Below are 27367 nucleotides of genomic sequence, written 5' to 3'. Positions count from 1 at the left end.
AGCAGTCCAGGAGACGGGTTTGTTGACGGTGCACCCTCGTTTGTGAAGGAGGCCGCAGCCTGCAAGCGGTTAACCAGAGCCAGTACACAAAGTCCTATAGTCCTACCCTCGCCTGCCGTGCAACATCCGAAAACACAGCAAGCTCCCCCCTCCCCCCGCCTTCACAGACTTATTAATTAACAACATGGAGCAGGGGACAATGCCAAGCCTTTTAGGACTCGGTGCAGGCCATTCTGTAGTTCCTGCTTCATCCTGTGGAATCGGGTTTGTGGATGCCTGAATCGGGAGGGTTGGCATGTCTGGAAGCACCACAATGAAATGGATCCAAAAACAAAAGAAACACTTTTACTGTAAAAGACTTTGTGACTGTGTTCTGTCCAGTTAAACTTTCTCGACACACAGGACCAGTGTCATGCTGTTCCAACCAGGGCACTGTAAATATTGCTTTTTTACCTACTTAATTCATAGTATATCTATATATTGTTAAGAGCATGCCTACTTAGCTTCTACACTAGTGCTCCGCTTATAAAAAAGATAGCGTTATTGTATTTCTCAGTACAATATCACTATCTTTTAAATGTTCCACAGTCATACTGTGTGAAGACACAAAGCGCAGTCCTCTAAAACACACGGGCACAATGTTCAACAACTCGTTTGAGAAGCAGTGGCTGAAATACAAATGTTTTATTGTGCCTTGGGTTGCTCCTAGAAGCAAATTTTTTCGGCAATATTAAAAAGCTGAACATAAATATAAAACATGCTAGCTTAGCCCTAACAACTGCCCTGACACTGATGAAAATACAGTATTTTCTTTGCAAGAACTCTGCTCTCACATTTATTGTACATAGTGTTTAAACAACTTCTTTACCACTCTTCAGCACTTCCCCCATTCCTCTTTACACTAATTTCTAACGGTGTTCAGCTTCGCATGTTAAGTAGGCATTCCTTGCATAAATACACAATACAGTTAAACCAGAAACTGCAAATTAAATGACTTTCACCCTTGGAAAGCATGTGAGGTGCAAACATGCATGCTTGAAAGGGTGAAAAACCAAATTACAGTGTATTAAATTGCCCTGTGATTCGCAAATTTCAAAAGTGTGATAGTATTAGAATCCCACGAAGACCGGTATTTCCTCCTTCCTTGCAATTCAGGTAATGTTTCAATGGTTTTCGACTGGTGCAGCATTTGCAAGCTGGTGATAGTTACCGGCTGCCCTTTAAATTGGGTAACCATGTGTGCAATGGAAGATGTTTGGGAGCAAAACCTTATACTCTGAGAATGACAGCTGGGGGCATTGAGGTGGATATCAATAAGTGTCCACTTGTCTGCTGCATGCCCCCCTGAGGTCTGTTTTACAAAGTATCCCTTTATTTTGACATTACAGTTGATTGCAAGGTAACTGCCTTACTGTTTCTTCCTCGTTAAAATCTCTGTGAAAACCGGGCACTCCAACACATAATCTGCGCTTGTAAAACCCAGTCTGCGAGCTCAAGACGGAGGCTGAAGCAATTGGCAGAGTGAAGAGGCAGGGGCTGAGGGGTGAACAACAAAGCCTCATTAACATCTAAATGGTCTTTCAAAGACCTATGAAGTACTTGGGTGCGGCTGTGTGCGCGCCTGGAAACTGTCTCAGCCGGGCTGACACCTCTTATCACTCTAAGGAGGGGGAGACACCAGATGGTTGGGGGGTGATTCTATTGATGTAAATGACATTTACTAGTATTTTCCCGTTTTTAGGTTTCGCTGGTGAACGGAGCCGTTAGGCTCCGTCTCCAGAGAAATCTATTGAGTACAGTAAGCACTCTGGAACACGCCCCCCCGTCCCATTGGCTAGCTCCATAAATGGAGCCTAGCCATTGGACGAGGGGCCTGTCCGTCAATGCCGGACCAGACACGGGGGCGTTCCCGAGATTCTTTGGCTTTGGCGACGTCACGCGACGCCGGGAACGCCCCCGAGTCTCCTCCGGCCCCGTGCTTGCTGCTGTCCTGCCTTGTGTCCCTCCTCCCGCCGTCCCCACGTTTCCCGCCTCCCTCCCGACGTCCGTGTCCTTTCCCGCCCCCCTCGTCCTCTCCCGCCCGCCCCCCTCGTCCTCTCCCGCCCCCCCCCGTGTCCTCACAAATTGTGGTATCCCGTCCCGCCCGGGGGTCAACCGGCAGCTGCTCGGCACCTTGGCCGAGGCACGAAGGGGCTGCGACCGCATTGGTGGCTTTTCGGAGGCTCGTCGGCAGAGGCGCGCTCTGATTGGCCGCTGCAGTGGGCCTGTCCCCGTGAGCTGCGCCGCCGTTGGTTGGAGCCTCGCCGCGTCATCAGGATCTGCCCCGGGAGCCGCGCTGTGAGTGGCTGACTCCGGGGGAACCCTCGACGTCAGCGGAGGCCAGTGGGAGCTGCGACGGGGGCCGTGCCTGCGAGGGTGAGTCTTCGGCCCAGAAGCTGGGGGAGATCGCCTTCCACCCCGCACCCGGTATTGACACCGGCTGAAGAGAGGAAGCGCTGGGGGGCTGTGCGCTCGCTCGCCAAAGCGTCACGGACGTGCGCCTCGCCTCCCGAGTGCCCCACATTGAACTGTACTATTTGTCTAAAAGAGGAACAATTAGCTGGGTTATTTATCTGTATGTAGCGCGTTATCCTTTTTCTGTACTCTTCCTGGAATAGTTAAACCTGTTTTACAAAAAATGAAAGATTTAATACATTTTTTTCTTCCAGACACTATAGGGAATAGTCTTTTTCTTTATGTTGCTGTTTAAAGGCATAATTTTGTAGTCGCGTAGATGGATTTTTATATGAAAGTTCAGTCGAATAATTAAATTCCTCTGTTTCAATACACAAAATACGTGTCTCTAGAAATCCAAATTTGTAATCATTTTGAGTGGCACTTTGCCGGAGATTTATCCCCTGTAGCCTCGAATTCTGAATCTGAATAGTTGTCAATTTACCTCCTTCTCCTGTTTCTCCTACCTTCGCATTGGGTTCCCTCAACTTGCAACTTTTACTATCCCCTCACCCCTTCCTGTAAAATCTTCGGTAGTGGCGGCTAGTTGGTCTCCTTCATTTCATGCCGTCAGCCTGAATTTTCTGTGTATTGTGGTAATATGGATACCTTTTCTGCTGCTCAGAGCTTTGTGCTAGTTCCTTCAACAATTTCTTCCCAACTCCTGTCAACTTCCAGTGGGAGCAACATAATAAAGTATAGGCGGCAAGTAGTGTATGGATAGACATGTATTCTATACCTTGGATCATGAGGATAATTCTGTGCTGTTGTGCCGTTCGGAAATTGTGTGACTTCATAAATTTCTCAAGTCTCTACCCTAGTTGACACTGCAAAGAATTTGTGCATATATGCACTGTTGTACCAGTGCGTAATCTGTGTTCCCTGCATTCCATGACGATTACCCAACCGTGAGGTACAGTGTGTAGTTTATTCAGCGACAGAGTGTCTGCATAAATGAAGTAATCAGTGGGGTGAGTCGATCATCTTGGCGTATTATTTGCATAGTCCTCAAGAAATTGAAATGGTCCGTTTTCAGAGCGTTTTCCAAAATATCGTTTGCTTTTGCATGTAGTTCGTAGTTCCTATTTAAAGTGTGTGTGATATCAGACCACTATTCGGATTTTATGAACCGTAAGATATTTCTATGCATAGAAAACGACCTTGTAGCTCGAATGTGACACGCGCCTTTCGGTTTCTGGTGATAGGTTAGTGATGTCTACGGTTTTCTGTGCATTATATAGTTCTGCTCCATAGCTCATAAAAAGGTTGCCAGGAGTGTTTTTTTCTGATTTCGATCTCTTGGGAGCTGCCATGGTGTTTGTCCTTTCTGTTTGGCCCAAGGCTAGTAGAGCTTGTCGTTCGAATGCTTTTGCTTTTATGGATGTTGGTAGCTAATTGTATGTCCAGTTAATTATGTGTCTGTTGCCCTGGGCTGAGAGAAGAAATTAGATGCTTTTATAGTCTAAGTGAGTATTCATGTGTGCCAGCAAGTTTCATATGGTATGTGTGTGAAAACTCTGCTTCTGTGCCACCCCTGACCTCTGCGTGGGGCTCTTTGCATGTGTGTGGGGCTCTTTGCGTGTGTGTGGGGCTCTTTGCGTGTGTGTGGGGCTCTTTGCGTGTGTGTGGGGCTCTTTGCGTGTGTGTGGGGCTCTTTGCGTGTGTGTGTGTGGGGGGGGCTCTTGCGTGTGTGTGGGGGCTCTTGCGTATGTGTGTGGGGGGCTCTTGCGTGTGTGTGTTTGTGTGGGGGGCTCTTGCGTGTGTGTGTGGGGGGCTCTGTGTGGTGTGTTTGCGGGGGGCTCTTGTGTGTGTGGGGGGCTCTTGTGTGGTGTGTGTGGGGGGCTCTTGTGTGTGTGTGTGTGGGGGGCTCTTGTGTGGGTGTGTGTGTGCAAATGCAATACGTCTTGCATTTGCGACAGAGTAAGCTATTGGCATTGTAAATGAGAATGCCATTTATTTATCTGTTTTCAAAACCAACACATAAATAAAAAGTTTGTCATTTACAATGCCAATAGCTCAAACTTTTCCGAAGGCGAAACCGTTGCATTGTAAATGCTTGTTATATATAAGTACAGATTAAGGGAAACTTGTTTTCCGTCTGTATTTATATGTAAAAATCCGTTTAAACGGAAAACCGGGAGCCCTACATATAATAAATACTTATTTTTATAAATACACTGTGTGGTTCTTTTTCACTTAATGTATACCTATAAGATTATGTTCTGGTAAAACAAGCTGCTTTACACTCCTTCTGCACTAAGCCTGAAGGCTGCTCTCCAAAGCTACCACTTCGAGAGCTTTCTAAAGTTGTCTACGGCACACTAAAATCACCATAAGGGTTGTCTGTATTGGTGCAAGGCGTCCACTTACATACGTGTACTATACCAAGCCAGCTTCTCACAGTGTATAATATATAATTGTTTAATAAAATATCAGTCATTATATTTGCATACTGATTTCAGGGGTATGGAGGGAGCTTCTTACTACCTGTGGATAAGAGATTGTCTATCAGGTTCACACGATTCCTAACATTTCTTTCCCCTTCCACTTGGGGATGGAGTGCAAGTCATCTGCTAGTTTTCTGTTTCTCCACAAATGCTCTATTTACCTTTTGGGGCTTAGAGTATCTATCTGGTGTGACCACCAACAAATTGTGGTGAGCTAGAGAGTGATGCTGAAGTTGGGCACCATGGCTGTAGCTCTTAAATTGCAACCTTTTCTCCATGTACTGTTAGGATAACTATAAAAGGAATTGGATAGATGAATTTGTGATCAGGTTATCAAAGATAGATGGGGTCCCAGTGATTGGTGGATTTAGTGTTGGTTAACATGGCCGGTGAAGGGCACATGTATTTGTGTGGATTTATGACCTGTAAGAGGTTCATCTGGGTATATGCAACCTAATGTAGCTGATGGATTGAACCTCCATAAGTGACATTGTTTTCATTGTATTTGATTTGGCATCTGCTTACTATCCAGTCGGTGCGGATATGTTTTTGTAGCATGTAACAGGGTGCATGTGGTTCATAAGCCACCTATGTCTCTGGTTTTAGTAAGATCTAAACCATAAGAGAAACTGGGATTTGATATTACAGGAACGTGTGTGACATTCAATGTGCAGTAGGATCATTTCCCCACTCCTAGGGGATATTCAGGTTGTGTGGGAGGTGATGGTAGGTGATGTTTTTAGTATTCATGAAGTTCCTTGGAGAAGTATTTATAGGTGCATGTGATCCGTGCAGCCGTGTTACCCAATGCAGTTTTGCAGGGATTACAATTTTGAATGTATGATAACAAAAGTAGCCCTGTTTCATCAGGAAAGCGTAGTAGTTGAAAGGATAAACTGCGTGGTTTCGGAGTACCCGAGGTTGGCTGTTTCTAATTGTATCTTTATAGGAAACACAATTAGGAGATGGTATGAGCTTACATTACAATACTGCGTAGTAAAACTTAGTGTATTGCAGTTTGTATTTCCTGAAGAAAAATAACCTGGAAAAACTATTTTGGGATGGTTGAAAAGGTCTGGTCTTGATTTAATGGGTTGAGAGGATCATTTGATAGCCTAGTTAAATTATTGTAGAATTTTTGCTGTCCTGGGCCATTGAGTACCAACGGTCCCTGACCTGTTTCTGATCTCTTCTATGTATGTTTGTTTTTATTGACTTAAGAATTATATAAACCCATAAATTAAGACTTTATTAAGATACTAGAGTTATAGGTCTAGAGGAGGAATAATTAGTATATATTTCAGGTATGTGTATTTTAATTTGTCCAAATTATTGCATCCTTCATTTTCATCATGTAATGCAGTACTGTTAGAATAGTCAGTCACATGTATGAAGATACTTGGGAAGTGACTGCCTGCCCCAAATAAGACACCTTTTCAAACTGACATATTCCAGACATTGTGCCAGCTGACATTTCAATAGTGAGCCTGGCATGTTGATTCTCTGTGCCCAGCATTTATAATCTTTCCGTCACAGACATGCCCCTGAACAACATTACCAGTTTTTGAGATCCCAGTTTTTTAGTAGCATATCTGTCATCTTACTGATAAAACCCAGTCCAACTGCCCTCCCTTTCAGAGTTGATTCTAAAACATTCCCCAGTCCTGCCAGCTTTTCAAGGGTAGAGTAATTTAGTAATGTCATTAACTCTACTTGAATTTTCCCCATCTGTAGAGGGCTGAATCTCCGGACTGCAGTGCTGTCACGTCGCTCCATGTCATGTGTGAAAACTTTATCAGTATGATCTTTATAGCCAGTTGTACTCTGCCTTCTCTGACTTGTGGTTTTGTTTAGATTTTTTCATCATAAGCAGGAGGGTGAAAATAAGTTAAAGTGATAATTTGTTTTAAAGAAGAAGGCATCGAGCTTGGGCGGGGTAGATAAGATGCAATGTCCCGATTGTTACTGGGCAAGATTGGGGATAAATGATGACCATCCCTTCAGAGTGAATCACTTTGTGTAGCTGTTTAATTGATCAAGGGATGTCCAAGCAGTAATATCTCTGTCTACATGAGCTTTACATTAATTTCTTATCATATTGTGTCCTGTTGTCAGAATTATTGTTTTCTATTTGGGTCTGTTATATTATCAAATGTATTTTGGTATCTGGAGTGGTGATGTGAGACAAGACATTTTGGGAGGAGATTGATGGTAGGATCTGGAAGGTTGATGGGTGAGAGAATTGCAGTTGAAGTGGAGAAAACTAAAGGGCGCAATGTATCGAAGAGTCCTCCATGGTCACACTAGAGATTTTGTAACTACATAGTTAATTTTCCTTTGTCTACACTATTATTCAGCATGCTTCCGTAGCAACTCTTTACAGTTTTTTTTGATCCCGCTCTAAAGATTATTTTTTCTACAGAATCAACTCAGCCTTTTCTCCTTGGGTGAATAAGCTTTGTGCCAATGACTGACAGTGCTTTGTGTTAACATAGCATTACAGTTACCTTTGCCACAGAAAGCGAATAAGAATGGATTGTCCGGAGAATGCAAAGCAACCTAAAATTGTTTATGTAACGGGACCACCACGCAAAGTTCAAAGTCATAAACGGGAAGTCAGAAAAAGGAGAACATAATTGGATTCTGTACATGCGCTGCAGACTGAAGTATTATTTAACACCCTTTTACCAGTATCTTTGGCCAGTCCGCCCACACTGTGTGGCCTTGGACAACCTGCCTCATCCCCTGGTGGATAATGCCTAGAGGTCCTGAGCCTTCACTCTTAGAGTAGGCCTTGTTGTTGGCAAAGATTTTGTGTAAATCACACCAGGTGTGTTCTTCATATTGCGCTCAAAGTAGGCTCTCTTAGGCATTGCAAGAAGCCAAAGTAAGAAATGTTGCCAAACTCTGAGAAATCTTCCTTTCTATGTTCAAAAACACGCCTGTTAAGAGGGGGTCCATATTTTGGTTAGGTTTTTTAGTAGTTCAGATCTTTGGATTTCATTTAAATTATATGTTTACTATATGTATAGGGTTTTTCAGCTAGCTCTCATCATCCATTAGGGTGTTATGATGACATTCACATTTTTTCTCCACCCATAACTGCATACACCATCAGAAAGTGGGTAAACCGACTAGCTATTGACTAACTTCACAGTGAGTGACAGCATTCTGCTCTTTTTACAAGGAAGAGCTGCACACACAAGATAGTTCCCTTCAGTGCCAGGGACTGACACACTGGTAATGCATGTTATTGTTTTTTCGAATTCGATAAGCCAGTGTCCCCAACAATAAAGTTTTGCAAAAACCATGACAGAACAAAACCTACAATAACAAAGTCAAAAAGCTGGCAGCCAACCGCCAACCACCAACCAATTGGCTTTGCTAATGCTTATTTTTATCGAGTTGAAAATGCAGACAAGATTTGAGTACATTTCGTGATTTTGAGTATCCTCACTGAATTTGCACTAAATGGTGTACATTTTTAAAATACAGAATTTTTCCAAACATTATGTTCTGCTTTGTGTACCAGTTGAGTACCTGGAAAAACCGAGGAAATACATTTATGACATTCATGCCCTGTAGTAAAAAAGCAATTGGATTTGCTTGACCCACTCATTTCCGTTTTAAAGGTTAACACTAAATTTGGACACTCTAGTTCCCTTGGTCTTCCTCATTGCAGATGTTTGTACAGTATATGTGCGTTCTGAATAATGTATTATTTACTAGTCTAATAATCAATGACATGTTCTGTTTCTTTAGAGGACACTCGAAAAGGAGGCACGACAATGTCAAGCTTTGGTCATTTGGACGGATTGCGATCGGGAGGGGGAGAACATTGGCTTCGAAGTCATACAAGTTTGTAAAGCAGGTGTGCGCAGGTGCCCCCGTTCAAAGATTATTGCTTTTCAGATTATTTACTTCTTTTATTGCAAATACTGTTATTGTGTTCCATGGTACCAATATGTAGGCACAGACAAAAACAGTAATTTCTGATCGTCGTAGCTCAAACATTGTTTATTTGTATTGGAGGATGAGCTGATTAGAGTTTATTGTCCTCAGTTATTCTCTCTATTAGAGCCTTTTTCAGTTGCCTTTATTGTGCACCCTGTCAAAGCACAACTCTACCCCAAAACTGTTGGCAGGTACAAAATGTTCTATCTTCAAGACACAGAGTAACTGTCATAGTCATTAAATAACCCCTGGGATTCACAGGGGTGTTGCAGGACCTATCCAAATTTCCTTTTAGTTGTATGATGATCCCGTGCTGGAGAAGAAGTTACTTATCTGTTGCTCTCTCTCCGTGATGTCACTTGTTCTCAAACAGTGGTCAATTTCCTGTGCTGTGACTCCTACCAGAAAACAAACTTCCCTAAAAATAATGCTTTCACTTTAAAGTTTCAGAGCACCCTCAGGCTTGACCTGCATTACTTACCCATGATTCACTAGCAACCTTAAACAGTTCCTCTTTTTGAAGTGGGCTGTACACAGGGCTTCAGTACTTCAGATTGTTTTCTTTGCCCTCTCCTTGTTTGATGTTTTAAGTGTTTCCCCATATTTCGATTGGGCGAAGCAAAAAAGAGATTGCCTCCCTCTGACATGCCTGCATTTCCAGCACTGGACCTCAAGCACTGAATATGGTGGGGCAAGCATTAAAAGAATGTATTGTGGAAAAGACCTTCTGGTGACTTCCTAATTTAATTGTAGGAATGTGGCTGAGGTACTTCTTTCAAAGGATTCAGCACTTAGCATGATCACAGAGTCATCCAGTGTCTGCCTGGGACAGAAAATAGGCCCGGTCACCAAAATAAAAGTGGCATTCATTAGTGAATAAGATAGCTTAAAAGGAGACCATGTTTACAAATTCGGCAGTTTTGATTTTGTAAAGAAACACTGTCTGATTGTTTTACAAGGTATGGAAAACTGCATGTATTTGAGCTTGCTGCAGACAATATTTGTTTTAATATCCATGAAATAACCAATAAAAAATGTCCCAGCAGACCATAAAACAGGACCAAAGGCAGCCACAAAAAGGGGCCATGAACTGACTTTTCTGATTAGCCTGTCAATCCCTGACTGATTGCCCTATAAGCCAGTCCGGCCCTCTGGTCAGCATTTGTTCAGTAGAAGAGGATTAGTTCCCAAGTTCCTGAACCATCTGCCACGTGTTTAGGAGACCAGGATTATCTACCACTTTCTCCCTAAAACCACCCACCCTGCTCCCAGTTCACATAAAGTAGGTGTTATGGTTTCTAAATCCAAATTGGAGTCTCGTTTGGAATTTAGAGCATACTATCGGAGGTAGTTCTTTAGTTAGACACTCAGCGCTTAAGTATTGGGAAGAAACAAAAGGGAAAGAAAAGTCATTGGTATAGGTTTGGTACTGGCGATTTTAAATGTTTGCTATGAGATTATATTTACCATTCCTTTGGAATCTGCCCTAGTTTTGAAGGTTGTTTTACACCGAAGCTGTCAGAATTAACTTTTTCCAATTTGGTATTGAGTAGAACTTCTCATCAATTGGCACCTTGATGAGGTTAGCTAGACCTCCTCCAAGTACATTTTTTGCACCCCACCTAACTCAGTGTCCACTTTTTTCTGATCAGAGTACTGTTCAATCCAATTTGAATTTGAGTCCACCGTGTTTTTAACTAAGTTAAGGTACAGTGTTTGTAAGTTTTAACTTGCATCAAAATTCACAACACAGTTATTTGCTTCTGGTCTTTTTTCAAGATTGAATTGATTAGCTCATTTAATAATATGCAGCCTTTCTTGATGGAAAATTCCATTTGTACTCTGCCTCACCATCACTCATAGCCTTCCCCGAAGCACGCAAGAACTTAGCATTTCTTGTTATCAGTAACTTGTCTGGTCAGTCCATTATGGTTACTGTTGTATTTGGTAATGGAAAGGATCCAGCACCCCCTTTAATGGGGTTATGAGAAGGTCGCTAGGAAGCAGGAAAACAAGGTTGTGAAGTCCATCCTTAATTTGTGCCTTTTTCTGCAACACATGAATGCATATTCAGTAATTCTTGCTTATCGTATGAAAAATTGGGAGAAGTAAGAAGCATTTGCTGCATTTCTTACTTTGAATGGCCAACTAAATTCCTCTTCTGGCTCTCAGGCAGCAAAGATGCATCTTTGGAATAGTTAACAGAGTAATACAAATCTGACTGACACAACAGCTAGTGTTTTGAATGACTGTTTGCATGGAAAAGCAAGCATGATTGTCTGCCCCTTCTCTTCATAATGACATGCAGTACAAATTCATGAACTTCTTGTTTGAGGTAGGATCTTTTTTTTATCAGGTTAGGCTCCTGAGAAATGCGAAACTAGTGTTGTGACTGCAGAAATCCTTAAGCACAATTTCTACTGCTTCGTAGCTTTTTAAGGGCAGGAAGCATTCTAAGTTGAAACAACTTTAGTAAAGTAAGAAAGTAAAGAGTAGATTTGAGGACACACCAAAATCACAAGCTTCTTCGGGTTTGTATACCAAAGTCCTTTAAAGAGAAAGCTAGGATTACTTTCTCTCTAATGCAACAAGTTCTTCTGGGCTCAATAAACCGCATTGAATGTAAGCTTAAATCTGTGACTGGGGGTGAGTGTTTGAAAAATTTCAGCACTCCTCCCATCATCTTGTTGTGTTGCCTACTTCCATAAACCTGTTAAGGTAGAGCACTGTCACTATTTGATGTCTAGAATTTTAGGTCAGAAGTGTGAATATATTTGTCAAATCTTTCATTTGAATGCTTCTTCCAGAGAGTTTGAGATTCATTCCGTAGTTGTGGCTCATGTTTGCCTTCCGTGGTGCATTCATTATCTTATTAGGACTACTGTAGCTGATAAAAGCAGTCTTCAGCATCTTCCTGCCAAAGGAGTATTTGAGCCTGATCTGCATTACTGTTTGATGTGGGATTATCTATAGACCAGAAAACCTCACACCTGCCTTTATCTCAGAGGCATACATTTATAGGGGCATTCATCGATTTCTGCAAGCTTTATTATGTCACTTCCAAAAAGGATTCATGCTCTTGACTGAGTTGCGGAGGAGGATTTTGCTAAATTTCCTGGCTATAAATGGGATTCAGGTTGTGGAGCTTCATGCAAAGATTAATTTCCCAGTTATTTGGTGTCTCTTTGCAGGTGGATGGACTCTGGAATCAAACCTATGAAAGGTACTAATTTTCAGTCTTCAATACCCTTTATCTATTGACTGTGCACTCATGCCGGTATGGTTGGGCCTCCCATTTCCAAAGGGCGCCTCAGTGGCTGTTGACCCTCCAGACCATAGCACTAAATACAAACCATTTGGATCTTAAGGTCATTTTTCAATGCCTTAGGTCATTCCTTTCTGCTTCCCTTTCCTCCAAGGTGAAGGAGCGGCAATTGTACTTGTTCTCATGGACAACACTGCTGTAGTGTATTAAGGAGTTGTGCTACCTGTCTCACTCCCTTTACCAGCTGCTAAGCTTTTCGGCTCGTTCTTCACAACATGCAATATTTTCCTGACACACTACCAAATAGCGAGGGGAAATAAATGTGAAAGTTAATATTATGTGCAGACTTTTTCCGGCCCCATGTGAGTGGGACATCATCATAGGGTGCTGCAGTTTTCAGCACTTGGGGCCATAAAAAGCTATTTTGTCACATGGCAATATCCTATATGATTTGCTTGATATTTGTTTCCTGGTGGGAAGGAAGTAGAAAAATTTGGGGGACGCTGTTCCCTTGATATGGTTGGGGATGTTACCGTATTCCTTTTTCTCCCATTCCCTTGATTTATCTAGCCTTTTTGAGAGTCCTATTATTTACCCTATGTTGCATGTGCAAAATCTAGCACCTAAACAACCCGGCTCTCAAGTTCTAGCTGGCAAGGACAAAACCATTTTATGATCTCTGAGCATCTGTTTGTGACAAATCAAAACCTCGCCCCTGCAAATAAGGCTGCTAAAGCAACTATTGCCTAGTACATAGTTTATTGTATTTCAAAACTTTTAGAAGCATTCAGATATCTGTATGATTTTCATTCCACCAGAGCTAAGACAGCATTGCTTGCTTTCCAAAGATATAGCAGACATGTGTAGGTGATGTGGACCAATCTGCATGCTTTTTGACAGGATTCTTTTTAGACACTTCTACAAAAGATATGGCTTCCACTCAGTAGTTCTATACAGCTTGCTTACTTGAAGTCTTCTATCTCTCCCAGCTTAACTTCTGCGAAACCAGTCTCCTTATAAGTTAATAAAGAAGAAAGGCTGGACGACCGAGGCTGGAAAAATGGCATTCATGGCGATTTTGGTACTCTTTGTCTGTCACTTCACCCACCCTGCCACCTCATCAGTTACCATATGTTGCATTGCAACATCGTCTGTCTTGTAAAACAAATATTCACTGGGTGTGGTTGTTGGTGATGCATGTGTTCCGTATCATGAGTAGTGGGATATTTTTGCAGGGGGCTCCAAAATGTTTAAAGTGACCGCATTCTTTTTAGAGAATCGCTATCCAGTCCTTCCTGCTGGCACCGACAATTCCCACCCAGTTATGAAGGATCAGTTTTAGGCCTGGCATTAGCCAAGAGCTTTTGGTTTTTCTGTAATATTACATATAGTATAGATGTATTACTATCGAGGCTGTCAGCCATCCTTCTCCATCCATTGGTCTGCTGTTGTGATTTACATCTTAATTCCACCCACTAGAACATGGCGCAGTGGTCAGCACTCTTCAGCCATTGACTTACTTCACGGTGAGGAATGACATTCTGCTCTTTAACATGGAGCACATCGGACTGCAACTATTCCCCTTCAGTGACAGAAACCACATTGGTAATTAGTCCTTTTTGAGACCCCAAATATTTATTGTTGTTAGCCATTATTTTTTTAATATTGGCAAGTGCCCAGCAGCTTCTCCATCAATAAAGTTTTACAAAAAGCTAACAAAACAAGAACTGACAAAACCAAAAGGCTGCGAGCAACACCAGGCCTATATGCTTGTTTGTATATTTGAATGACTCCATCACTGTTACAGTGATAATATTCATTAGGATTTGGATGCTCCAGTGATTTCCCATGAAACCACTGGGATTAGTCTACCAATTTTGAATAATAACGAAGATCTCATTATGGTGAACCTCTTCTCATCTAATCTTACCATAGATGTTTGTGTGGCTTGCTTCCAGGGATAAACTTAAATGTTTATCTTCTTACAACGAGGCTACATCCTCCTAGAAGTAACTGCTAGTATTCTATTCTCAAATGAGTGAAGCAGTGCCATCCTTGAGGTGAAGGCTGGTGTGCGCCCCTGTCTTTTCAATATGATATGATTCCTTCCTAGGCGACATAGGCCATCTTCTTTTCTCTTCTGGGAGATGGGATCCCTTCTTACAAGCAAGCCCAGAGTGGATATCCTCTTACAGTCATAGATGAACAGAGTTGAAGCTGCATCAGGATAGTTTGGTATCCTCTAGAGGAGAGGGCTGTAACAGTTGTTCCCTTACAACCATGTGCTGTTCTTGTGATAACAGTTTGAGTGTTAGTTTCTTAGTGAATGTCCTATGCTTGTAGGGTTTTTTACATCAGCTCAATGGGTGGTATTCTACAGGTGTGGGACAGAATGTTTTTCTCTGTACCATGTGCTGTCCCTTTGCTTGAGCTAGATTGCTTGTCACCTCAAAGAGGATTTGTAACTTGGAACTGTAAACACTGATGTGAATGTTTCCTTGCTTGCTTCTGCGGAATAGAGATTAAGAGCATTTCTATTATGCCGTAGGATTTACCCATTGTTGTTGATTAGATTATGCAAATATCTACTGCAAACTCCTAGCAGGGAAAATTAGCAGTTGTATTAAGGTAACACATCATGCACCGAGAGGACTGCCTTATGCTCCAGAAGCCTTATTGTATTCCAGGTTAACTAATGCAGGTATCTCTTTGTTCTGGCCTGTCAGTGAAACAGAACCTGGTTGTACTCCGAGCCCGTTTCTCAGAGATAACTCCTCGCTCCATCCGGGCGGCCTGTGAGAACCTCATTGAGCCGGATCAGAATGTCAACGATGCTGTGGATGTGCGTCAGGAACTGGACCTCCGGATAGGTGAGAAGAATGCAATACCATGGGATATTGTGCTACTAATAATGGCAAAATTCAAGGAGTTTGCAAATACAAATGTCAAAAGATAAAAGCGATAATGATAAAAGATGAAGGCTTCATCAAGGCCCACAATAATTTCTCTAGCTTACAATTTACTAGACAACATATTAATGACAATAACTGGCAATACATGTATTTCTTTGATGCTTATTAAGAATGAAATCCCCCATGCTATGCTAGTTAAGGTAGCTCTGTTATAGTGGGGTGTATTTGAGGAGAATACTGGTTAGAAGATGGCTTGTGGAAGAAGCCTTTGCCTCAGTTCTGAATAGAGGACACCTGCTCAATTTGTGGGAAGTGTTGCTGGTACCCTATCTAGAGGCAGTACTTCTGACTTTGGAGCCTAGACATATGTTTCATCACTTGATGGAAGAGTTGTGCGATTCTGGGCAAACTACTTGATAGAGTATATGTAATGTTAATCATTTTAAAACAGGAACTAGACAGTGTGCTGTTAGGTACTGTTGCAAGTACGCCTTTCTACTTCACATTTGCGGGATTCTGTAAAGAGGTCTCAACCGGACTTCAACACCATACTTTGAAAGTCATGTTTGAAATGCTTGTACTACAATAGAAGTGTTGTTTTCCAATTTCATGAATACATCTTCTGGCTGCTTTGCATTGTTCCCCAAAGCTCAAAGCACTGTGCTTGAGCTGACACAATTTTAGATTCCCATCCGTGACCAGCGTCCTCTTCTCTTCCAAAGCCATTTCTTTTGCCACATTAACATTTCATAGATGTCTTATCCTCAAAGTTCCCAGCATAATCAATAAGACATTTATACCTTCCACGGTGAATCAACTGAAATTTATCAGTACAATGCACTCCATGTTATGAGGCTAGTTTTAAAAATGTGTGGGAAGCCATCACTTCCTCAAAACCTAGAAAAGGTCCTATTCTCAAAATACACTGGGGAGATCTTTGCAGTCAGATTTGTCAACCTCCTATTATATCAAATAGAACTCTTTCTGGGATTCAGGAGCACTTTCTCTGTGCTGATTGATAACATTTCGAAGGGAGGACATCCTTGAAGACATTAGGGGATGATAGAGGAGAGAACATCTCTATTTCTTCAAATGTGCTGCCGTCCCTCTTTTGGATTAAGGAAGGCAAGTCTGTTGAAAAGCTGAATTGACCACTGGGCAGCTGTTAGACCCTCAAGAACGGAAATGTTAGTGTATTTCAACACCTCTCTCTGACCTCAAACCTTTTCCCTCTTGCCTGTAACTCCTTGTTATTTTCAATTCGACATTATACTACTTTAGCACCACTGGAAGCAAATACTTGCATTGGGCATAGGGCACAGAGGTTACGTATGCTTAAAATGTTCGCCTCTGCAAAGGATTGACAGAGTAGGGCTGAGCAGGGTTTTGCAACCTCAAATGCAGCTTCTGGTAGCTTGCTCGGGTGAAAAAGCTCCTTCCAGATGAAGGGCGGAAGCAGGGCATCTTTTTGGATCAATTACAGTATTTTACACTGATCCTCCAATGCAAGTTTACAAAAGTTTGTAGATTTTTGTAAGTTAAAGCTAAGGTAAAGTTGTTGTTCTCCTCGAAAGTGCTTGTTTTCCGGTAAACAGCAAACTATACCCATTTCAGGTTCATGGAAAAAGGCAGAACCTGTCCTTTCAGCTTGACTAGAGGGTTCAGCTGCATAGTTGGTATATCTGGGGTTATCTAGCTACTAGTCCACTTTCTGAGATTCCAAGCTACTCTCCTCACAGCTTACAAAACAGTACAGAGCAGCAGCCAAGGATGCCTACTTGGTCCCTGGGTTAAATAAGGAGAACTGGCTGGTTGTGTCCTGGTTATCAGAACACCGTGATCTCTGTAAATACAATGCTGTCATCTTATTTATTTACGAGTCAAGAGCTTTCTGGTTCCAGACTAACTGCAGGGAAAGTAGATCCCAGCACGGCATTGTATAGCTCATTTCTGGTTTATATTGGGGCAGGTTTCTAGCCTTAAACTTACGACTGCTAAGCTTGCCCTAACATAGCTCCCTCCCTCGTTTACAACTCATTCAGTTCCTAGTGAGGTTTGTCTTTCAGCCACTCAACTTTAACATGTGGATTCTTGGGAAATCAGTGTGAAATGTACCTTCAACTTTAGTAAGTAGCTCCTTCTGTCTTTGATACCAGGATTTTGACATTTGAAAAAGATTTGTAGAAGAGGCCCAGAGTAAAGATCAAGAAACCCAATGCGGTGCATGAATTCCCCTTGTCTGTGATGTTCCTTCACATGACAAACATTATCACACATACCAGGGCATATGGTCCTTCGATGGCAGTGGTAACAGATGCTAAATTCAATATTCATGTGGTCAAAAAGAGCCAATAACCTAAACTGTTGCCTGACAGTTACCCAGACCTCTTTTCTTTTCCGTTCGTATTATACTTAGTGACACTAAATTATGCAGCTAGGGAGACCAAATTATGTGGAAGGGTTTGTTTTCTAGACAAAGCAGAAAGAAAATGTAAAGAAAATGTAAATTATGCAGCATAATGCAGCACTGTTGTGTGATGGAATCAGTTGAATAATTAGTTATTTTTACACATTTTAACACTGTCTGGACAAAGGTTTTACCTCATTAGTACTAGTATAACACCCAAATACAGCAATGTACAACTGAAAGGTGATCCTTTCTGAAGTGCCTTCCACTGTTCAGCAACACTCTTCTAATTTTTGATCCATAATCATGCAAAAATGCAGCATCATTTCAATGGCCATGTTCATACTGTTACCCCATGGCATATTGCTAAACTGCACATTGTGTAATTTACACCATTATGTAGGTGAAGCAGCTGTATGTATGACTCCACCATGTTCCTTTTCTATGTATTACTGGCAAAACAGACATTGGTTCTACCAATGCTTGCAGAATATTGTATAGTGCTCCTTGCGTTTTAGGAATCTTATACTCCATATCCACATGTGAATTAGTAAAATTGGACTAAAAATTAAATGAATTTGTATTTTAATGAAAAATAGAAAATTATTTTATTTTCAGCTAACACTTGCCATTAAATTAAAGATTTGAAGGGGAGATTCCATTCTAAAAGAGGTTATCTTCGCACTTGGGACTGTAGGCATCAACTGTACTACTGGGTTTTCCCAGGATTAACATAATCGCAGCAAAAGGGCACATGGCGCGAAAGCATTCCACTCAAGTTTTCTTTTAAAGGTGGCACACTGCTACACAGAAGCAAACATTTTACATGGACTGAACATTTGGCTATGTAAATTAAAATTATTTTTCTTAACACTCTTACACAGTGGTGGTTTTGTGTCTACTGGCTTATAAATACATTTTTTATGTTACAACTATAGTCAATACATAACATTGTTATTAATTAACTCTGTGCTCTTTGTATTTCTGTATTGCTTGTCTCTTTGCTTCCCAAACACCTTGGAATTTGCTACCCACCCTACCCTGAGTGGAGATTACTACTTGTATGGACTTTTTGGATTAACTCTGTAGGGTCCCACTCTCCATGGTGTTGTGGGGACTTGACCTTAGCCAGAAATGTTTTGGCCACTCCCCACTCAACCCGCCAAGTTCATTCTATCTAATACTTAAATCAAGAAATAAAGCTCACATGGGCAAATGAGGATCCTGCTCCTCAAGATTTAGAAGCAGTCAACTATATGTGGGATTATGGGGTGTCTGGTATAAAGAGATAGGGATGTGTGCAAGGGACTCGATATGAAACAAGTGGATTTGCCAGGAAGAGCGTTTTTGGGATAAAGAAGTTGTGGCTGGCACAAGAGTAGATCAGAAGGGTTGCTGGCATGGAGCTAATTGCGGGACAAAGAAGATGGGCTGGAATTTCCATGCTTGTCCAACTCTGTGCCCTGTTCTCTACACCTATTCATCTAATCCCCATTTCTACACACTGTCGAATTCTACTTAGACCTGTATCGTTTGTTGGAAAAGGGATAATGGACAAAGCAGACCTTTTTCTTCTCACATGGTTCCCCTTCCTGCAGGACTACCCCCCCCCCCCCGACTCTTGTTTATTCCTCACCAGCGACCTCCAGCCAGTTTTTGCATTCTCCTCCTGACCTTGCCCACCCTGCTTTACTAGGGCTTCGCCTGACTGGCCCACTTCCCCTCCCTCTCTTACCTGCTTTATAGTTCTGTCTTTCTGCCCTTCTTTCTTCTTTCCCTCCTTCTCTTTCTTTTCTTTCCTCTTTGGTAGCTTATTTTCTCCCCCTCTCCTCTCTCTCTTTCTTATATATTAGTATTGGTACATTTTTATCACAATATGGGTTGATGCTAACCTTCTCTGTCGCTGTATTTACTGTACTTTATTCATGCCAATTAAAACAACCGATAAACAAAAAAGAACCTGTGGTTTCATATTAATTTGTTTTTCTTACCCCTAGGTGCCGCCTTCACTAGATTTCAGACACTGCGGCTCCAGAAGATCTTCCCCAACGTCCTATCCAACCAGCTGATCAGCTATGGTAGTTGCCAGTTCCCAACGTTGGGTTTTGTTGTGGAGCGATTTAAAGCCATCCAAGCCTTTGTTCCAGAAACATTCTACAAGATTAAAGGTACAGTCTAAAATCCAAATGCTGAGAATGTAATCTTTGCTTCATTTTTAAAAGAAGGAATGTATAGGGTTCCATTGATAAGGTGGGTTAGTTAGGAATGTTAAAAATGGTACATTTATATTGAACATAAATGCACAAACCGATTTAAATGCACACTCGAAACTAAACTAAGAATCCTAAAATAGGAATAGGAATTACAGACAGTTTACAGATTTCTAGAAGTGTCAGCGAACCCCAGAATTGGCTTCAAGTATGAGATTGCTTTACAGACTGCATAGTATTCGTTCTAAAACTTTATTCGCTCTTTGCATTTAAGATCATAAAAGTACATGGCAAGAATTCACAGAGATACAGATTAAAAGTTATATAAACATTTCGCAAAAGAGAAAAAGAAAGCAATAAAATCCTTTATCTCTCAAGTGGGTATACCTTTACACACCTATCCATTATTCAGTGAAGTTTTGAGCCATATCAGTTAAAAAGACAAAATAAATTAAAACGATCCATAACCTTTTTATAGTGCACCTGTCTCCTTTTTTTCCTACAAGCCCACAAAAATTACGCTAATGATAAACACACTAAAGGATCAGGCAAGGATTTAAAAAAGTATAAGGCAACCCGACATTGCTTAAAATGGTATTGTTTAAAATGGGTACAATATATTGATTTCTTTCCCTCTGATAAAAGCCACGAAAATATGGAGGTCAATTTGGAGGGATTTTAGGTCACAAGGACAGAGGGACACTTCCAAATGTTTAAAAGTCCTCTCTGGGAACCCTAACATTAAAGGTACTAGGCTCAGACGGAACCTCAGCAGGATGATTTTGTGGTGGGCAATGGGAATATCTTCTAAGTAAAAATATCCTCCCTCTAACAATGATGGTGTTAATTGATACATGAGGGCTGCCTGCTTAAAATAATTCCTTTCCTTCGGACATATTGAGCCTGGCGCATAAAGGTGCCCGCCAACTTCTTTATGGACTGCTTTTTGCACGTTGTAGGGATTTCAAAAAGCTCTGCCAAGCCCTGGGTTGTTAACTCCTGTTTCACATATTTCAACCACCTAATCCTGCCGTAGTTATCCATCTTTAAAATATCTCTAATTATGTTTTGGGTTAGGGTCACTGTGTCCCTGCGCCAGATGGAAAGCCAAAGCTGAGGGGGGGGCAGTCTGATAAAGTCGGTAATGTGCAACAGACCTAGTTCCTTGTGGGCTACATAATTCGAGAATGATTCTGGGAGGGAGACCACTGATTTAAAAAATCTGTTTTCAATAATTTCCAATGGCTCATTAGATGCCATACCCCATACCCCAGCTAGTATTAGATGCCATACCCCATACAGTATTTTATCTGTCTGCAACAAGATAGGATCATAAGAAACAATTTCTTCGTTTAACAGGGGTGGTACATTGAAGTAGCGCTTTAAACTTTTATTGATGAATCATTGTGCAATAGAAAATAGTTTTAAGTTAGTTTTGTATTTCTCTATTTACTTTGTTTCTCCAATCTCCCATGTAAAATCATTGTCATATTAAAGCCTATATGTTTTCATAAGTTCATAACTATAACTCTATATATCTCATACAAGTATATTTTTTTCAAATATCTTTGTCATGATGTCAAATGATAATTTATTATTATGAGATTTTCTTTTTTGGCATACATTCTTGCGTTTTACTCTTTAGCTAAGTATGTCCTTCAGAAGCTTTTGCACCCTTCATCTGTTTCTCAGAACATTAAAAAAGGTATCGGTAAATGATCTCTTATATCTTCCTATTACATTGTTGCCTTTTCTGTATATATTATCAACCTTGATACTAAGGTTTCAGCTTCCTTCTGCTTTTTTCTTCATCAGGTGCTACCTAATTATGGCACACTTTAATATCAATCAGTTTTTTATGTTGGTAAGCCCTCTCAAAATGTGGCTAATCTGAAAGACAATACAAGATTCCTCTGCTTCTTATCCAAATCACTATATACTATTGATAAGTGATTTAAGGGTCCACAAGGCATCCAATATATATGTCCTATATATCCTTTCCAAACTAATGTCCAATGAAAAATGCTGGGGTCTTCTCCCACCAAATTTGTCTAACTCGAAACGCACCCATTTGGAAAGCTGCTTTTGAACTGCATTTTTAGCCTTCACATGAACTTCATTCATGGAAAAGTAAAGGGCGTGGGGGCAGTGCACACCACAACGGAGCAGGAGAAATATATCCGCAATGCTGGACTACATTTTTTGAGCATCTGTTGTGGCAGAGCAAATTTAACAGAATGAATGTGGTAAGCCCGAGGGAGAGCGATTATAATTCCCTACATTAAACGGTTCAGATGCCACCCATTTGTGCTACAGTGTTGGATGTCAGGAATATTTAAAAGACCAGAAGCAAAAAACCTTTAGGAGATTAATCTTTAAACTCTTGCCTAGTGGGAGTTTTAGAAATCACGTTGAAAATGATTGTTGTTTTTCTGAAATATTAGCCGGATAGCAGGGCATATTGGCATGGGAGGCCAGCAATGGAGGAACTACTCCAGTCTTTGTAAGAAGGAACAACTTTAGACCCACTTCAAAGTTGAGAAAATTAAACCACTGGAAAAACTGCCTACTATATGAGAAAGTAATTCTTTGCCATATGAGTGCCAATGCTATTTCAAGGTTAAATTGTCAAATAGCACAGAGGTCAAAGAATGTAAGGAAGAAGAGTAGTTGATGAAGTGGGATAGGGTATCTAAGAAGGATATACACATTTTTTGGGGGTTGGTTGCTAGATCCATGAGCAAAGAAGAGGGACTGCGGTGTGTCCCTGTTCAGTTTAAATTTCCACCACTTTAAGCTGAGTCACACCTTTGGGATAATAGGATCAATGAGGAAACAGGGTTTGAACTGGCAACCAGGCTGTGTGGGTTTGGATCAACCCTTGAATCCCCATTATGCATATTAATAGGGGAGCTAATACTATATCTAAAAAACAACGGGGGCCGCATGTGCTGGTCTGGATTTCCCTAACAGTCTTTGAAGCTAATGTAAAAGAATGGTCGGTGATATTAACAAGGCTTTACTTGAGTTCAACCCGGGAAGGTTCAGTTTATGGCACAGAAGACTAATTTTGCCAATCTATAAGAAACCTTTCTTAGATGATCAGGAAGCTATAGCCTAATTGCGTGTTTGGATTACAGTTTGCAAAATGTTTAAGATACTTGGTTGAAACTACCTGGCTTCTTCCGTGGTTGCAGACAGGTTTTAGGGCTCATTGTTCCACAGTCACAACAATAACTTGCTCTGAGAATGCTATTGAAAAAGTAATATACCCATAAATGTCAGAAATGTACAGTTCTCTTATGCATTCAATTGCAAGAATTCTTTATGGTTACGCTTCTTTCAGTTAGTTATCCCTCGACAATTATTTGCACTATTGGTTGATTTGCACACACCTACTTGAGTATTAATTCAGCTGGGATACCACAATCACTACTTGAAGGTTCTGCAGTTTTTGATAATTTAGATCAAGGCAACCCAACAGCCCCTTTAATATTTTTGCTGTAATCTGCTATCTTACCCTGAGGCATATGGATAACCACCTATTAATTAACATTGCCAAAAGTAAGGTTATGATACTAACAAAAGGTGAGAGCGAAGGCCAAGTAGGTGGAAACTAGTACGAACTAATATGTATATCAGTATTTGGGGTAGATGTTTTCCAATAATTTGGTGTTGGCAGACCGGTTTTAGAAACAAGCCAGGGCATTTGCCTAAGTTGAAAAAGGCATGCTTGCTTGAAACATATTTGTGTGAAGAAGGAACAAACCGGTCATAAAAAACATCTATGAAGCAAGAATTCTGGCTGTTGCACTGTATCGAGATGAATGGCTATCTACGGAGTATTCATTGCTGTTAAATTAGAGGGAAAATTGCAGACTAGTTCGTCTTAGCCGTGAAGGCTACATACAAATGCTTGGGACCTTTTATTAAATGTGCTTATCACCAGTAGTCTCTTTATATAATTTGAAATTTTGTAAGAGCTGGAAGGGGAATAGAGGGAAGTCTTTACCTTTACCCACCTCATTGCTACATCTTTAAATCTAAACTCCCACTAGGCAGGAGGTGTAGTTCTCAATGATGTTAGGCTGCCTGAAGAAACGTTTGAAAACAGAGGTCATGGCAAGAGTTTTCAGTCTGATTTGGCTCACTTTAAGAATGACACTGCAGTCAATCTGCCGCATTGCTTAAATATGCTCTTCTGAATAGTATCTGAAGGCAGACTTAGAGGCGAGAGTTTGGCAATTGTTTCTAACTCTATAAAAATATGTGCTCTACCTCTGCGCACGCAGCAATGTTTTTTCTTTTTCCTGCCCCAACATTAAACATTTGCTGTCGACTATTTAGAATTTTAAACACCGTTTACAGAACAATAGATGAGTTTTAAATATGGTCTTAACAAATTTAACATCATTTACAAATGTTTGTTATTAGTTATTAAGATTTATGTAATACTTTGTTCTTACGATAATGAAATGGATTTAATTATGCTGTATCAAATACATATTTCTTGTATTGTGGCCTGTTCGGTCTAGTTGCAAAGGCTGTATTTTTTAAATAGTGTTTATTATTTCAAATAAATAAAGTCTAAAGCTGTAAACATTAACAAAGTAAAACAATCCAATTTTTATCTTTTTGTGGTCTTTGGTTTGAGAAAAATGTAACAGAATAATGCTACGTTTTGTTTTATTCTTCTATCACATCAGGGGAATGACTGCTTATATTGTATACTAGATATTAGCTTGATGACAACCTCACATTAACAGGACCTGGCAGGTAGATCAGACCACAGAATTCACAAAGCTTCAGCAGTGAAGAGCCTAGATGCTGTTCCAAAAGTATAAATCTTCTGATGTGTGCTGTAGGGATTGTAAGAGTCTGATATAAAGTCAGAGTGCAGGGATATAATGGCAATGGCTGAGTTCAGAGTCTAGTGGGGGAACCAGGTCTCTCTTATGTGCCATGTTTAAATCATGCGCACACCTAAATACTATTGCGTCCGTGTATATTCAGCAGTGAAGCAGATGGCATTGTTTTTTTCCATATCAATTTTTTACGTTAATGTACTTTGTGATAGATATACACGTTTAACTATTCACTTCCTTCATACGTACTTCTCAGTACCTTTATTGGTTGCATTGCACGTTCTCTTTACCCTACCCTGTCGTTTGTGATGCCTCTCACTTCATATCTCTTATTGTTGCTGTAACCAATCCTTGCTGGTTCGCATGTTCCATTTTTTCTGCTATCATGTCCTCTAAACTCCTGCCTATAAGCAATTACTGTCAAAATACTTAAATGAATACACCTACTCTCCATTGGTAGTGACAAGGTATTATTAGAGAATGACCACAGAGTGTGCTTCAGCTCACACAGAACCAGCCAGTGGATGCTTGGGACGCTTGTCCTGCTCTCAGCGCAGCAACTTAAAGATAAAAAGAAACAAATCCCACATTTAATCAAATTCCTGTTTGTGTGTACCTGGACAAAAAAAAATGTTCACTAAAGAAACGTGATTATTTTTATTTAATTTGCAGAAGATGTGGCTGAGATCATAATAAGGTATCTTCAGTTTAATTTCTTCAGTGAGTTGACTATTGGCACAATGTGTGTATGCCAAAGGGAGACCCGGGCACACAATATCATTTAAAAGCCGTCTATTTCATGAGGTACAGTTTTGTCCTTAAAGTTCGAAAAATAGTGCTACAATGTGGAGATTGCAACTGCTTCTCAAGAAGTGTTAAGGTAGGTGCCATGCTTCAATCTGATTCACACCAGTGGCTTCTGCTCATGCTCTGTCTGACCGCCTGTTATTGTCACTACAATTTCACAGACTACAGAGTGGGATTATTTTGTGAAAGCTTATTTTGTAACATTTGTGCTCTGCTTCCCAATTTTTGTAACATCTTGTTCTGTGACCTTACACACAGTAACGCATTTTTTTGAAGACATGACTGTGGACTTCAGCTGGAAGAGGAATCGTCTGTTTCACCACACAGCCTGTCTTGTCCTCTACCAGATATGCATGGAGGTAAGAACGGGGGCACCAAAAGTAACTAACACTAAAAGTGCTGGTGTGTCCTGGGAGTGAAAATGGGGACTGTAAGTTTTTGTGTTCTTGACTCTGAACATACCTCTTTGCATCTTCAAGGTGGTTCATGTATCCCAAAGTGATCAAGTACAGTGGTCATTAGAAAAACAAAATATTCCAAAGAATTTATCACGCGAAGTATGACACATAAATATACAGTTGAAAGACTTAAGAGATGAAAATTACTTTTTAGAAAATTCTATTTACATGTTTATTAATATTCAGTTTAGATGACTGAGAGTTTGGATATGATCATGCTATCTACATAGAAAACATATTTAAATATGGAAAATGTTGCTAAACTATTTAGAATACTTTTGCTAAACAAATTGATATTTTTCAAAACCGCCACAGTAAAATGTGCAGAAATGGAGGCAATAAAAGAGTCTCTAAGGTTGGTAAAACGAAATGTATATGAGAATATCAGCAATATGTGAGCCCTTGATTAAAAACTGCGTATATTGCTTTAAATTAATTTCCTGTGTGCTACATGCCATTATTTCAAAAACCAATATTGCAACAAACACATTTGGGCTAGATGGTATAAAAACAAAAGCAACTCCTGCTCTTCGGCATTATCAACTGTAGAGCAGATAAATAATCCTGAAGCTCCTCACGAATTCCTGTGGGATAAAGACATCTTCTGAAGGTGACCATGTCCATTTGAATCAAAACTTAAGTTTTCCAGATACTAAGCCTCACATAAATGTACAATATTTAGATGGTTTCCAATTCACACTCCAGGTAATAGTACTAAAGTAAACTGGTTGAAACAGAATTATGTGATCAAAATACTGGTTTGCTGAGATTCCGTAAGCTTAAAATATAAAATTAAAACGTTGGATAATGTTAAGATGGTTGCACAATCAATATTCATACAACACCCTCTGGACATAGCTCTCCAACATAATAGTTAATCTTTATTTTATAAATGGGTCAGTTAACAGGGACACTGAGATTCTCCTAAATGCTTCAGACGAATATTCTGCTGAGGCTCATTTCAGAGCAGAGTTAGTATTCTGGGTGTTTCATAGAATGTCTTTGATAAACATGCCAAGGGCTTTAAACACAGCTTTGCATTCAGGGTACATTACATGATGAACAAGTTACTTACCTTCGGTAACGATGAATCTGTAAGAGACCTATATTAGTTATAGATTCGTCATCTTAGAATTACCCCTAGAAGTCAGACTGGAACCGGATAAATATTTTCTTAGCAGTACCCCTGCCCATTGGTAGGTGGCGTTGGTCGACTCCGCGTCCATCAACGGCGTCGTGGTTGCCGGGATGACGTTGTGGTGTCTACTTAGACTCTGCCCCTGCGCACTGACGTCAGTTCTGTACACAACTTTCCACTCCAGAAGCGCAGAGCCATGCAAGACACTGACCACTGGTGCACAAAACTAGGGCCCTGCAAGGGAGTCCCTATCCCTAGAAGTCACTTCACAGAATGGGAAGGATGGGTAGGGGGTCGGGTAAGGAATCCACAACTAATACATGTCTCTTACAGATACATCGTTACCAAAGGTAAGTAACTTGTTCATCTGAAAGAGACTATTAGTTATAGACTCCTTACCTTAGAATAGAT

General features: G+C 40.7%; 1 protein-coding gene across 1 annotated transcript in view; it reads left to right on the top strand.

Annotated features, from left to right (window-relative positions):
• Positions 1 to 27367, top strand: part of TOP3A (DNA topoisomerase III alpha) — a 200142-nt gene that overhangs the window by 58474 nt on the left and 114301 nt on the right. Inside the window, exons 5-8 of the mRNA XM_086940709.1 lie at positions 8703 to 8811; positions 14886 to 15029; positions 19476 to 19646; positions 25619 to 25719. Of these exons, the coding sequence (XP_086796835.1) occupies positions 8703 to 8811; positions 14886 to 15029; positions 19476 to 19646; positions 25619 to 25719 (525 nt within the window). The remainder of the gene's footprint in view (positions 1 to 8702; positions 8812 to 14885; positions 15030 to 19475; positions 19647 to 25618; positions 25720 to 27367) is intronic.

The sequence above is a fragment of the Lissotriton vulgaris genome, chromosome 10, assembly GCF_964263255.1.
Source record: "Lissotriton vulgaris chromosome 10, aLisVul1.2, whole genome shotgun sequence".
Classification (NCBI taxonomy): domain Eukaryota; kingdom Metazoa; phylum Chordata; class Amphibia; order Caudata; family Salamandridae; genus Lissotriton; species Lissotriton vulgaris.
This window is presented reverse-complemented; position numbering and strand designations above follow the sequence as displayed.